Below are 13,995 nucleotides of genomic sequence, written 5' to 3' on the forward strand. Positions count from 1 at the left end.
TGTGGGTTTTTTTTTTTTATTTTTGTTTCTTTAACACCGGGTACACTGTGAAGCTGCAAGGTGACATTGGTGGAGGCTGTGAGGTAACAGGGACTCATGTTTACAGTAAAATGTGAAGGTTAAAAAGCAGGACGCTAAGCTGTTCACTATGTCAATAGTGTTTTGCATATTGATAAAAGGGAAGACGGAAAAAATCAAACAGATGAATTAAGGTTATTTCCTTAAGATTTTTTTCCCTTAAAACTATGTCAAATTATAAAATTTTTTATAATCTTGCCTTTAGAAGACAAGATTATTGGTCACTCTTGCCCCTTGCTTCTTCCCAAATATTCTACACTGAGTAGATATTATCTGGATAATAAGAGGCAAGGAAACTACATCTCCCTGCTCCCTCCCCGCCTCCATGCTCACGCGCACGCACACCCACAAAGAAGTTGTTGCCACGGCATTCACGGAGTAGGGACTGTCCCCTTTTCCCCCCAGGGCTGCCTGCGTAGCTCTTCCTTTTTCTCTCCACCTGGTTGCACCCTCATCAGGCTCCTTAGGGGTCCTTCCACTACAAAGCCAGAATGTAAACGAATCCACTTGGAAAAGGCAAGGAAGCGCTGTCAGATCTCAGCCTCCTGCTGTGGTCAGCCCGGGCTCCCCGGCGGCCGAGACGCGGAGAGGGGCGGGGAGAGCCATGGGGGAGTTTTCCTGAACTCTGCAGGGCAGGAACAGAACATATGTCCTCTCCGGAGCCAGATTATTCCGTGCTTGTTCCTGCTGTTATTATTTCAAAATGTTCAGGGGCAGAAGTGCCTGCCAAACCCTCTAATAAGGAAGCCCTTGTCTTTCCCCAGGACGACCCCCAGGACTCTGTCCGTCCCCCCGCTTTTTGCTCCCGCAGGATTCTCTCCACAGAGCCCAGAAAGAAGGTAGATTTGAAGGTGGGGGGAGAGGGACTGCAGCCTCCACAGATGCTGGCAGGAAAGGAGCTTTCTTGTCTCTGCTAGGATCTGGCAGAGATCCAGGGTGGGGAGTGGCGGAGCTGAGGCTCTGGGTTAAACCTTGTACTACATGTGGGTTTAATCTCAAGATTCCCGGGATGCAAAAACTGCAGTCTCTGCAAACCTACTTTTCTACTAACAAGAGGAGACTGCAGAAAGCCAGGGGAGCTGGAGGCTGGGGGTCCCCATGGGAGGAAGGTGTGTTGTGGGGAATGAGAGGGCATGGAAAGAACATCAGGGTGAGGGAGACCAGGGTTCGAATCCCAGCTCTGCTCTCTCCTTGCTGGGCAACTTGGGTGAGTCACTGCCCTCTCTGAGCCTCAGCTTCCTCTCTGTAACTCAAGGATCCCTGTCCCTTTCTAGGGCCGAGTGGCTGAGGCTGTTTCCTGGCCTATAAAATTAGGATCCTGATATCTACACCCCATCGAAGGAAAGATCAGTCCAACCTTCTAATCCCAACTAACAATCCTATCCATCTGGTGCCAAATACCTCTCCAGTTTCCTCTCAGCATTCTCCCCTCACTGGATGCTCCTACCCATCCAGCCACCTCCGCGCCTTTTCTCATTCTGTTTCCTCTGCCTGGATTTCCCTTCCTTCTGGGGATTAACAACTACTTGTCTTCTAATACTCAGCTCACCTCCTCCAGGAAGCTTTCTTAGATTCCCCACCTCCTGGCTGGGTGAGCTGCCACTGCCCCGGGCTCCTGTAACATCACGGGCATATGCCACTGTTGCCTTCAACAGCTAGTGATGACAGCTGAGATTTATTGAGCACTTTCTAAGTGCCTGGCCCTCTACCAGACCCTTCACCCAGCATCATCTAGTTAAATCCTAACCACACCTGTGGGAGGGAGGTGTGGTCTTGGTTCTCCTTTTGCTGATCAGGACACTGACCTGAGGGAGGTGAAGGGTAAGTGCCCAGGTTGGGATGTGAACCAGGGCGGTGTCATGCCAAAGCCCATTAGAAGCTCTGTCTGCTCACATCACCCCTTGAACACAAGCACAGTTTTCTGTTTCCAGATATGTTCTATCCTTCCTCTGACCTGTGGACACCACGCGTGTTGAGATAGGTGCCTCCGCCCCGCTCTGCCCACCGGAGCCCCAGGAAGGGCTGAATCTGAATCTTGCATTTTCAGAGCCCATGCGGTTGCCGTTGGGGCTTCCCTCTTGCCCTTCAGCCTTGCTCACCCCCCGCCCCCAAGTCTTGGAATCTAGGAAGAACCTTGATGTCAGGGCCCCTCTTGGGGCTCAGCCTCCTGTCCCCTGCCCCCTGATGCTATATCCACACCTGCCTCTGGTCAGGTCTAATCCAGGTAGAGGGACCTCCCCTTAGAGGTCATGGTCACGTGTACTAATGTGTCCCACCTGGCTTCAGCTCACTGCATTCTCACAGTAACCTAGAAGGAAGTGAGGGGTATGGTTTTCATTTTACAGGCGACGGAAACGGAGGCCCTGCTGACATCACAGAGCAAGTGGAGGGGACCAGACGTGACCCCAGGGCTGTCTGATGTCCAAGCCCTCTGGCTTGCCCAGTGCCTCCCTCCTGTTCCTGGAAGGGCCTTGTACGTGCACATCCCCAGAGGATGAGAACTATGATTCAACTCTGCCTCGGTCGTGGGTCAGTGTGACACCCAGGCACCAGGACGGCTGCGGGTTGTGAAAGTCTGGGCTGGGCAGGGGCAGGCTCACAGCAAGCCCAATAACTGTTTATTGGCAGAGGTCAGAAGGGCAGAGATTACCATCCCCACCTTAGAGATGAGGAAGTTGCAAAAAGAGAGGAGTAGGGAAGTTGTCCTAGGTTATCCTGGGTCAGAGGAAGAGCAGGGATTAAACCCACAACCTTGGTGTATCAGGACGATGCTCTACCCTCTGAGCTACCCAGCCAGGGTAGTGGTGCCCATCCTTTACCTCCTCCCCTGCCCAAGCTTTTTTTTTAATCCTCATCCAAGGATATGCTTAGAGAAAGGGGGGGGGGGGGGAAGGAGGGAAAGAGAGAAAGAGAGAAGGAGGGAGAGAGGGAGAAGAAAAGGGAGAGGGAGAAGGAGAGGGAGAGAGAGAGAGGGAGAGAGAGGGAGGGAGGGAGAGGGAGAGAGAAACATCAATCGGCTGCCTTCAGTACATTCCCCAACCAGGGATCAAACCTGCAACCTTTTGGTGCACAGGATGACGCTCAACCAACTGAGCCACACCAGCCGGGCTCTCCTTCCCCATCTTGCTGGCCCCAAAACACAATAGGGGGTGCAATGACCTGAGAAGAGCATAATTACCTAGGGAGCAGCTCCCCCTCCCACACTCCTCTCCCCTGGGGGCCCCCAATGCAATGGATTTTGAAGTGAATCCAAGAGTCGCTGATCAATAGCCCCTTAACCCCACAAATGTTTCCAAGTCTTTCTCCTGCCAGGTGGGGCTGGCCTGGGGCCACGGGGACCCTCTGAAGTAGACCCCATTCCCAGGAATAGGCTTCTCCCGCCCCTCCCCTTGCCCGTCCCCAGTCCTGAAAGATTTACAGCCTTGTGAACAGAAATCCACTTCCCCAAATCCACTCAGCCCTGGAGACGCCCTGCCCACTGTCATCGGCCCAGGCTGGTGATTCAAGTCCACAGCAGTGAGGACAATAGGCCCCAAGCCTGATGGGGGCCCTGCTGCCTCTGTAAGATCAAAGCTGCTCCTGGGCCTGAGTGATCCTGGGCCAGGAGCGGGGTGGGGAGCTCTAGCCAAGGAGGAAGCCCTTTACCCAGGTAATTCTTGGGGAGGCAATCCCTTTCAGAGGTCCCGAGCCTAGGTTCAAAGGCTGGCGGGGGCTGAGCAGTTGGCAACAGAAGGGGAAGAGCCTAGATCAGAAAACGGGGGCTTCCTGTTGATGGAGGGGGGCCCCTCCGGCCCACTGCCTGGCTCCCCATCCCTCTTCCTCACCCAAGTCTGAGGTTCCCAAACTGCCACCGAAGCCCGCACCCCCGGCGCAGAGAAAGGAAGAGAGGGGAGACCACAGGCAGCTTCCCCTCGAGGCCCCCACCCCGGCCCCGTTACCCCCAAAGCTGGGCCTCCTTCAACGGAACCCTTCTTTCCCCAAACTCGTCGGAAGATCCTGGCACATGAGAGAACTAGGGGTCCCCTCGGACACCATCTCAGGGGTGGAGGGTGGCTGCACAGGACCCGGGCCCTCCCCGCTGACCCCGCAGGTTTGGCTCTCATGGGGCCCCTTTGCAATTCATTTCTCAATTCTGCGCGCCCCCCCCTCCCGCCCCGCCCCAACCCTTCCTGCTCTGGGCATCGCATGAACACTCACGGGAGTTTAGGGGCGTCTTCACGCTGTGTTGAAAGAAGGGTCTCTGGTCTGCTCGGAAATTAAGTTCTTAGGGAGCAGCCTGGGAGGAAAGAGAAAACGAAATGGGACCCAAAATCAGCGGCCACCGCCCGGGAAAGAGACGCACACCCTCCGTGCGGGGCCAACGCGCATCCCTCAGCTCCGTCTTCCCGCCCAGGCCGTCTCCACCGCCCGCCCCCAACCCGAGGCCCCGAGGCCCCCCGAGGCCCCCGAGGCCCCCGCGGGCTTCTCCAGAGGCGAGAGCGCGGCTCAGGGGCCCCGCCAAAATGGTCCAAGCCAGGAACCCGGGCACCTTGTGTGGCTCAAGCACCTTGCGATGCTGCTACCCCGTTCCCAAACCCGCGACGGTGTGGAACGGGGGCGGGGGGCGGGGGGAGGGGGTGCTCCTCTGAGAGGAGAGGACGCGGAGTCGGTGGGGGGCCTCTTGCGTGGAGCAGGGTGCGGGTGGGGGGTTGGTGGTTTCAGGACAAGGGGGAGGGGAGGCCCCGCCAGGGGGAGGAGCCGCTACCCGCGTCCCGTGGATCGGGGCTCCCTCCCGTCGCGGCTCCGCTATAAAACCCCGGCCCTTATGGGCGCAGCACCCACGGCGGCCTCCTCGGCGTGCGACCCCCGGCTCGGCGGCGTCTTTGCTCCCGCGCAGGATGCGGCTGCTGCTGGCGCTCCTGGCCCTCGCCGCCTCCCGGCCCTTGGCCCGCGCAGGTGAACGCCGGGGCTCCGGCCCCTGCCCCTCGGGTGGCCCGCCTGCGCCCCGCGCCCCGGCCCAGGCTGCGCCCGCGGCTACCGGTGCGCGCCGGTTGCGCGTCCGTCCCGGGCGGCGCGTGCGCCGGGAGCGGCGGCTGCGGGCGGACGGGACGTGAGCGAGCTCGTGGGCGCACACGAACGGCCACGTGCTGTGCGGGGGAAACGCGTGCCCGTGTGTGCGCGGCGGCCCGGGGCGAGAGGAGCGCGAGGCCGTGGGAAGGATGCTTCTCCCGCCGCCCGGGCGCGCGCCTCCGCCTCTCGCCCTTTCTGGCGTCTCAGGCGGTTCCTGGTCCCCCCGAGTTTGCCGCTGTGCGCCCCGCGGGGCTGGGGGCTGGGGGGCTGACCGACCCTCTCTGCCCGGAGCTACGGCAGCACACGGGGTGCGGCGGGTCCTTGGCACCCCCGCTCCCTACCCTGAGCTCCTGGTCCCCGGGGGCGGCCCCGGCGCTGTTGTGGGGAGCCTGGCTGGGGACATCCGGAGACCCGAGGTCCCCGGTTGAGCCGGTCTTTCCGGCCAGGGTGATTTTCGTTTAAAGATTAATGGTGAGGGCAAGCTCTTAATTATTCTCCTAGGTGGGAGGTGGCAGGAGACGTGTGTTAATATTTGATAAGGAACTGAAGGCGCTTCCAGCGGCTGGGCGCAGGGACCCGGGAGGCGCCTTCTCTACGACCTCCCGGGGGCCCACCGCCTTCCCGAAGCCCCCGCCTGCCCGTTCCCAGCTCAGCTCCCCCTAAACCACGGTCCTTGGCGCCCATCCGCCCAAACCTCTTCTCTTCTCCAAAGCCAGATGCCCTCCCTGGGAGCATGGCGTGGGGGGCGAGGGAACCTCGGCAGCAGGGAGAGGGGGTGCGGGCGCGGGACAGACTGGGCCGCCTGGGGGAGGAGGGCCGGGATGAGGGGCATCGTGCACAACTCTCAGGAGAGGAGGAAAGAGAAACGAGGCCGTGAAGGGGTTCAGAGCAGGACTCCCTCCCCACGATGTGCCCCGGGGGCCTGTGAATTGTTTTGAGCTGAAGGCAATAGGAAAACTTGTACCTCTCCCTGAAAGACTTTAAAGTGGGGACCTCACCGATCCGGAGTTATTACCGGAGTTGGCTTCTTACGACTTATCTATAAGGCAGGGCAGCCTTCTAATGACTGCACATCTGCTCTTCTTACTGTTTTGGGGATGGGCTGCCTCCCCTCGGAAGCCCCAAGGCGCCTTGCCTCATCCTTAGCCCAGAATGCCATATGGACTTCATTTTCCCTTTCTCGGAACCGCTCGTGCCTGTGGGGTTCCCACACATACAGACGACATTAAACTTGGTCATGCTCGCTTGTTCATCTGTCTCATGTCTATTTGGTGATCAGACAGCCGAGAGACCCCAGGAGGGCAGAGGACCTGTGTTCCTCCCTTTCACAGCGGGCGGCCGGGAACGTTTCTATTTATAGAGTGGGACCTTTGAAACCGACTTAAGCAGATGGGCTCAGTAGGAAGAGAAAGGTTTTGCAATTAATTCGGATAGTTTGTGGCTGTGTGGCCTTGGGTAAGTCACTCCCCGTTTTTCTCATTTACAAAGCAGGATAGTGATGAACCTCACCTCACGGGTGGTTTTAAGGGTCCCCATAGATAGTGGGTGCACGTGCTCCGTGTGGTGCAGGCTGGCTACGATGGCTCTACCACTGGCCTGCGCCAGCCAACCAGGGCTTGATCTCAGCTGCCCCCTCACACAGCCTGTGCTCCTTGTACCGCCTGGGCCCTGCCTTCCTGCAGCCATTCCAGCCCCTAGGGCCGTGGTCGTCAAACTTCGGCTTGCGAGCCACATGCGGCTCTTTGGCCCCTTGAGTGTGGCTCTTCCACAAAAGACCACGGCCTGGGCGAGTCTGTTTTGAAGAAGTGGCGTTAGAAGAAGTTTAAGTTTAAAAAATTTGGCTCTCAAAAGAAATTTCAATCGTTGTGCTGTTGATGTTTGGCTCTGTTGACGAATGAGTTTGCCGACCACTGCCCTAGGGAACTTGAGGCTGGGGAAGGACCGGGCTGCACATAGACGTCCCCAGAGCACCTGCTGCCATGAGGGGACGGGAGAGTCCCAGCCTCCGGGCCAGGGCTTGCTGAGACTTTGCCCAGGACATATTTGGGTTCCGCTGAGCTGGTTTTCAGGATCCCTTCCTCCCCCCAGAGTGGGAGGGTGGGGTGACCAAGGTCCATCAGAGGGAGATTCTTCAGTCATCTCGAAAGAAGGGGGGGTCAGGGGTGGGACAGTCAAGGGTGGGGGACAGTGGCTGGGTGATTGGCGATGGTGGTTAGGTCTCTCGCTCTGTTTCTGGTGAGGGGCGGGTAGGCTAGGTGGAACCTGGAGCTCAGAGCCAAGACCTAGGTGTGGGGAGCCCCTCTCCTTCCCGGGCCCTCTTGGAGGGGGGGCTGAGACAGGGCGGGTAACCCTCAGCAAGGGCAGCCCTCTCGTGAACGAATACAGGAACCTGAGCTGGTGTGTGACCTGCCACCTCTTGCCTAAAAGCCAGCTCTCTCCCCTCGGCCCACAGACAGACCTGACCCCTGGCCTTGGCCCCATCAACGTTGTGTTTTCCTGGCTCCTGCCTCCTGAAGAGGGTAGTTACAAGAGCATTCATCCAAGCAGGTCAAAAGTTTCTGTGATTAAGACAGTGGATCAGAGGTTACCATTACAAACACAGGAGCCGTAGCCGGCAGGAAAGAGCAAATTCCTGAGAAAAGCTTAGCCTGAACCAAATAGGCCCTGGGGAGGCTCGGAGGGGTTCCTCCCTTCACAGCTGGCTCCCAGGGCTCTGGTTTAAGTAAGGCTTCCCTTGGAGTGGCTCTCCCTCCGCCTCCAGTCCAACTTGACCTTGGAGGCCCCTTCTGCCTCCAGGACCTCTGAGAGGTGAAGACACGGGATTGTAACCAGGAGCTCTTCAGCGGCCCAGGTGACCTCCCTCTCATTGTCTCCTGGGACACGCACTCCTGCCTGAGGAAGACCGTGGGGCTCAGGAGTCCGTGAGCTCTCCCGCTGAGAGCGATTAAGCCAGAGGCAGCCAGGGGACCCTCCAGCCTCAGAGCTCCTGCCACCCGCAGAGGGGCCTGCATGCGGAGTGGCCGCTCTCCCTTGCAGAGTGGACCCATAGGGGGGGTTCCAGATGCAGCAACTCCCAGGGGCAGCAGAGCCCTGTCCAGGGGAACGGGCTGCCGTGGGGAAGACACTCAGGGACTGTCCGTCTGGGAAAGCGGCTGTCCCAGCAGGGCAGGCGGAGCATCTGATCCAGAGCTGGGGGACTTGAACGCCCACGGTGGTTCTGAGGGTCCCAGAGCAAGAGGGTGTCCAGCGTTCTGTGAGGGCTCACTCCTGGCCTCAAACTCTTCCTCCCACTCCCTAGGGAGACCCTGCCCTCCTCACGGCTCCCTCCCCACCCTGTCCCCATTCCAGGGACGCCAGAGAAGGTGGGTTTGGATGGGGGGCAGCCCAGGCAAGAAGGTGTGTGTGTGTGGGGGGTTTGCTCAGAGGACTGAGCTCAGGCTGAGTGGGAAGCCGTGCTTTTCTTAGGAATTTCCTCATCCCTGAATTCTTTCCAACTTGGCTTTTGCCATCTGTGCACGTATAAGAGGCCAGAAGGAGGGAGGCAAGGGAAGGGAAGGGCTCAGCAGGGACGTGACTGAGTTCCGGGCTACCCGCAACCCTCCTGCCATCTCCTTTAGTCCTCCCCACAGCCCAGTGAGGTGGGCGGTGTTGTTCCACTTTACAGATGATAAAACTGAGGCTTAGAGAGGTTAAGTGACTTGCTCCTAAACCCACAGCTCCTCAGCCAGAATGCTAGCTCCAGCTCCGGATCAAATGCTTTGTCCACCCTGCTGGTCCAGCCTTTAAAAAATATATATCGACAGACTTTAACTAGAGCAGGTTTAGGGTTACAGAAAATCTGAGCAGAAAGCAGAGGGCTCCTGTGTGCTCCCTCTGCCCCTGCACAGTCTCCCCTATCGGCATGCATGTGTGTGGCATGTTTGTGGTGCAGCCTTTTTGCAGAGATGCTGGTTCTACCAGCCTGAGGCAGAGCCGGGATGAGAACCTGAGTCCGGGATGAGAACCTGAGTCCGCCTGGTCCCAAAACTCAGGAGTGTGGGGTGGTGGGTCAGGGGCAAAGGCTTGGCTGTCTTCCTTGCCCTGGGGCTGTGAAAGTTGAGCCAAGAATGGGTCTTACTGACAAGAGGGAGGGGCCAGCCTAATCTCCTGGAGGCATCACCCCCCTGGTCAACTCTGGGAAGGCATCCAGAACCTGGCTCTGTGGTCCTAATCCCCCTCCTCCCCTCCCGCCGCCCTTCCAGGTTTGGGTTGGAGGAGGGAGGGGGAGGCTGATGAGCAGCAATGGGAGCGTGTGAAGGCCAGAGCCCGGGGGCCTCGGAGCCCTGCCTGCCCCAGGAAAGAAAAGCCGAGAACCCTGTCTTGGGGAAGAATGACCAGCAGATGAGTCACAGTTCTTGTACGGCCTTCTTGCCCCATCCCCACCCACGGTTTCTTCTTAAGTGTCCTCTCCCAGGAACACCCCAACCCGACCCGAGGGGGGCTCTGACTCCAGGGAGATTAGCAGCCTCTGACCCTCTGTGCGTGCGCACACACACACACACGCACACACACACACACACACACACGCACACACACACACCCGGTGTGGCTTGTGTGCACACGGTTCACGGGCGCCCCAGGGGCGTATGTGTGCACCGGTCCACGGACACGCGTGCACAGGCCTCACCCCCTGCCTCTCTCTGCTCCAGAGTCACACTGGTGCTATGCGACTCAAGCCAAGGACTCCAAGGATTGCGTGGGTAAGTCCAGCCGGCCTTGGAGGCACAGGATGGTGGGAGGACGAAGGATAATGGTGCCCCGCCAGCCACAGACCAGCTCTGAACGCAGGCACACGCCTGCGGGGACACACCGAGCTCAGGGGCCTTCCCTGGCACCCCCATCCCTGCCATAGAGGGGCGTCCTCGGGGACGTCGATGGCAGCAGCAGATGGAGACATGTGACTCTTTCGAGGAACAAAATGGAGACTTGCACTTTCTACTCAAACGCGGACCGCTTTCCGCTTTCCAGCTGCAGCTTTGGTCCTGCCTCTGCTGCCACAGGCCGGCCAGCCCAGCCGGTCACCTGGGTTGGGGAACCAGGCTCCTCCCTGGGTCACACCCCGCCTCCAGCCCTTCCAGGGGGCCCACTCCACACCTGCCCAGAGCCCTCCCCTTCCCCATTGAACTTGATCACGCAGGTCAGCACCACAGTTCTCCCCTCACAGCCCAGCAGCCTGAGGCTGTCCCCTCCCCCAGAGCTCACAGCCACCTCCTGGCCACCCTGTCCCCACCCTGTCGGTCCCACATCACTGCCAGGCCCAAGGCCTTGCCACCAGTGAGCTGGGTGCTTGGGCCTGACCTCCAAGGAGCAGAGGAGGCCGCAGCCTGGCGCCAGGCACCCCGACTCAGCCCGCCCTCTCTCCCTGCTCAGGGCCGGACCAGTGGGGTGGGCAATGCCAGAAGGACCGCCAGTCCCCCATCAACATCGTCACCACCAAGGCGCGGGTGAACGAAAGCCTGGGGCCCTTCTCCTTCTCCGGCTACGACAAGAAGGAAAAGTGGACCGTCCAAAACAATGGGCACTCAGGTGGGTCCCGGGGCGGGGGGGGCGGGCAGGATGGAGGGCTGGGCAGGCGTGGGCACCGGTCCAGGGGCCCCTGAGTTCCCTGAGGACAAGGAGGGCGCACAGGCCCAGGTCCACTTTGCTGAGGAGAAGCTGGAAGCTCGGGGGAGGGGTGGGGGAGGGGAGGGGCAGGACAGCCTTTGGAAAGAAGCATTTGCCAGACGTCATCGGATCCGTCTGGGGCTGGGACAGGGGTGGGGGCTGGGAGGGGGGTGTTCCAGGAACGAAGGAACGACAGGTGCAGAGGTGTGGATGTGGAACCGCCTGGGAACTGCCTGTGGCTCACAGAGTGAGGCTGGGAGGGGCCGGGGCAGGTCCCCGAGGGCTGAGGAGGTGGCTAGTCCCCTGAGGACGCTGGGGCACCATGGAGGGCGGGGGGCGCATTGGAGCAGGGGAGGGACCCACGGAGTTTCCTGTTTGGGGCAGTGGGAGGTGTGCAGAGGGAGAGGCAGATAGGGGGGCCAGGGAACCGTCTAGGGCTGCGCCACCCATCCTGTCCCCTCCCTCCGGGTCCAGGCCTGAAGCCCACAGAGGGTGGGACGCAGTTGAGGTCTTGCTTGGGTGGAGCTGGGAAGAGTGGTTGGAAGGAGCTGGGGAGGTGGGTACAGGACTGCCCCTCCTGTGCCCCTCAGTGATGGTGTCGCTGGGGAACGGGGCCACGATCGCTGGAGGAGGCCTGGCCTCCCCGTACCGGGCCAAGCAGCTGCACCTGCACTGGTCCAGGATGCCGGATGCAGGCTCGGAGCACAGCCTGGACGGGGACCGCTTCGCCATGGAGGTGAGTGGCCCTCCTGGGGTGGAGCCTCGGCTGGGCTCCGAGGTACCTGCCTCAGAGGGGAAGGGGGTGCAGCCCCCACCATTTCTCTCTCCTTCTCTCTCACCTCCCACCAGATGCACATAGTACACGAGAAAGAGAACAAGAAAGAGGCCCAGGACCCCAAAGACGAGATTGCAGTGCTGGCCTTCCTGGTGGAGGTGGGGCCTCCGCCCCCCAGGGTCTGAGGGGCTGCTTCTTAGGATATAGAGACCGGGGATTCGAGCAAGACAGGAGGGGCCTGGGGAGGCCCCTTGTTTCTGTGACTTGTACACCCTCCAGGGGGCAGTGGGGGGAGCTCAGAGCCTCTCAGAGTCTCAGGTGCAGAAGCTGCCTGCCCTCCCTACCCCAGACCAGGAGAACACATTGGGGTCACCACCAGCTCCCCACAAGCCCCTCTCAAGCTCCCTCCCCTCCTGTTCCAGGCTGGATCCAAGAACGAGGACTTCCAGCCGCTGGTGGAGGCGCTGTCTGCTATTCCCAGACCCAGTGAGTCAGGAGGTCCAGGAGGGGGGGCCTGGGGGTGATGGGAGCGGTGGGACTGGTTCCTCTAAAGGGGGGCCAGGCTCTCGGAGGGAGGTGTGTGAGGGGGATCAGCGGCGTGAGAACCCCCTCTTCCCCTCCACTGACAGCGCCCTTTCGCCACCCCCACCAGCAATGAGCACCACAATGAAACAGAGCATCAGCCTGTTTGACCTGCTCCCTGAGAAGGGGAAACTGAGGCACTACTTCCGCTACCTGGGCTCGCTCACCACGCCGGGCTGCGAGGAGAAGGTTGTCTGGACTGTGTTTGCGGAGCCCATTCAACTCCACATGGACCAGGTACACAGGGCCCGCTGAGGGTGCAGCCTTCCACTGCCCAGCTCCCCAAAACCACTTCTCTAGATCCCCCCCAGAGGCCCCCTGGGCTGGGGTGGGGCACCCCAGGGAGCTGAGGGCCTGCTGGCTGAATCCCTGCTGGAGACAGACAAGAAAGGTCCCAGCCGTCCCATCTCTGGGTTAAGGGCTGGAGGGGAGAGGCTGCGGCCGGGCCGGGGTGTCAGAGAAAGGCTTCTAGGCTGCACCCTGGAAAGGAGGTGGGAGTCGGCCAGCTGAGGGCAGGGGACTTGGGTCTTGGGGAGAGGCGCCTGCGTGGGAGGGCCCCGGGCCGGCCAGGAGCAGCTGAGAGAGGGTTGGCGTAGCCACAGTGGGAAAACAGGTCATTCATTCCACAAATGGTCCTCCAGTCCCTATGGCACACTAGCCGCTGGGGATGCAGCCATGAGTCAGTCCCCGCCCTCCTGGTATTTTGTTCCGGGACAGTGAGTGGTTCTCAAAGAGAGGTCCCTGGTGAGTGTGGGATGACACAGGTCAGCACCACATGGCATCTACATCATCTGGGAACTTGCTGGACATTCAAATTCTCAGGCCTCACTCCTTACGGAATCAGAAAGTCTGGGGTGCGGCCTGGCAGTGTGGGGTCCAGCAAGCCCCCAGGTGACATGCATGCTCAAGTTCCGGGACCACTGTCCTGTGGTAACAGTGACAACAATAGTTGTAATCATGGGCCCTCAAAGCTGTCCACTTGGCTAATGGGAACTGAGCGCCACCAGTGCCCAGCGCTTTACCCCTCATCCTTGTCATCCACATGGGAACCTGAGAGGTAGGGCTCAGAGAGGCAAGGTGACTGGCCTGGGGTCACGCAGCAGGGAGTCCAGCTCCCCCTGTCCCTGTCCCTCGGCAGATCCTTGCATTCTCTGAGAAGCTGTACTATGACAATGAGCAGAAACAGAAGATGACGGACAACGTCAGGCCCCTGCAAGCCCGGGGGCAGCGCCCGGTGTTCAGGTCCCAGGCCCCCGGCCCACTGCTGCCCTCGCCGCTGCCCGCTCTGCTGGCCCCCACTCTCACCTGCCTGGTGGCTGGCTTCCTCCGATGATGGCTCACCTCTGGACACTTGACCTCTGCCCTCTGCCCTCAGAGGGCTTGGGCCTCCCTTCCTCTGCTTCCCAGGTTGGACTTGGATGATGATGGAAAGAAATACAGATATATTTTTGGAGAAACCTTTCTCGGGTCTGTTTTGAGTTCCCACCACGACCCCTGCCCGGTTCCCCTCAGCCTACCCCTGTACCTGGGTAGGGACCTTGAGGCCTGGAGATGTCTGCGGAACAGGGACCCCGTGGGTGTGAACTCCCTGTCTACACCCCGCGTGGAGAGATGCGAGGGCACCCAGCACAGTGGAAGCACAGAGGCCGTGCAGAGCCCACGGAGGCCCCAGCCGCGCCCTCTCCTCGGTGCCAGGGCTGGAGAGTGCGGGTTGTGTGCGGCTGCAGCCTGGGCGAGGTGGACGACAAGAGTTCATTTATTTTCTGAAATACTTCTTGAGTGTCTATGTTCTGGAATGAGACGGACAAACATGCCTGCCCTCCTGGAGTTCCCATCAATAAAATAGACACGTAAAAAAAAAATAAATA

General features: G+C 59.9%; 1 protein-coding gene across 1 annotated transcript; it reads left to right on the forward strand.

Moving 5' to 3' along the window:
• Positions 1-4,955: 4,955 nt before the first annotated feature.
• On the forward strand, positions 4,956-13,460 carry CA4 (carbonic anhydrase 4). Its single transcript, XM_054708982.1, has 8 exons — positions 4,956-5,013; positions 9,816-9,855; positions 10,523-10,692; positions 11,361-11,506; positions 11,620-11,703; positions 11,968-12,031; positions 12,198-12,364; positions 13,266-13,460. Exons 1-8 carry the CDS (start codon positions 4,956-4,958, stop codon positions 13,458-13,460), a joined length of 924 nt encoding a protein of 307 aa, XP_054564957.1.
• Positions 13,461-13,995: the final 535 nt, after the last annotated feature.

Source organism: Eptesicus fuscus, chromosome 20 (assembly GCF_027574615.1).
Source record: "Eptesicus fuscus isolate TK198812 chromosome 20, DD_ASM_mEF_20220401, whole genome shotgun sequence".
Lineage (NCBI taxonomy): Eukaryota > Metazoa > Chordata > Mammalia > Chiroptera > Vespertilionidae > Eptesicus > Eptesicus fuscus.

Bases quoted from the DNA above. Each gene is read 5' to 3' on its own strand.
- CA4 (XM_054708982.1), top strand. From the start codon at position 4,956: ATGCGGCTGCTGCTGGCGCTCCTGGCCCTCGCCGCCTCCCGGCCCTTG. The intron at 5,014-9,815 runs GTGAACGCCGGG...TCTCTGCTCCAG, and splicing joins CCGGCCCTTGGCCCGCGCAG to AGTCACACTGGTGCTATGCG. The intron at 9,856-10,522 runs GGATTGCGTGGG...TCAGCCCGCCCT, and splicing joins ACTCAAGCCAAGGACTCCAA to CTCTCCCTGCTCAGGGCCGG.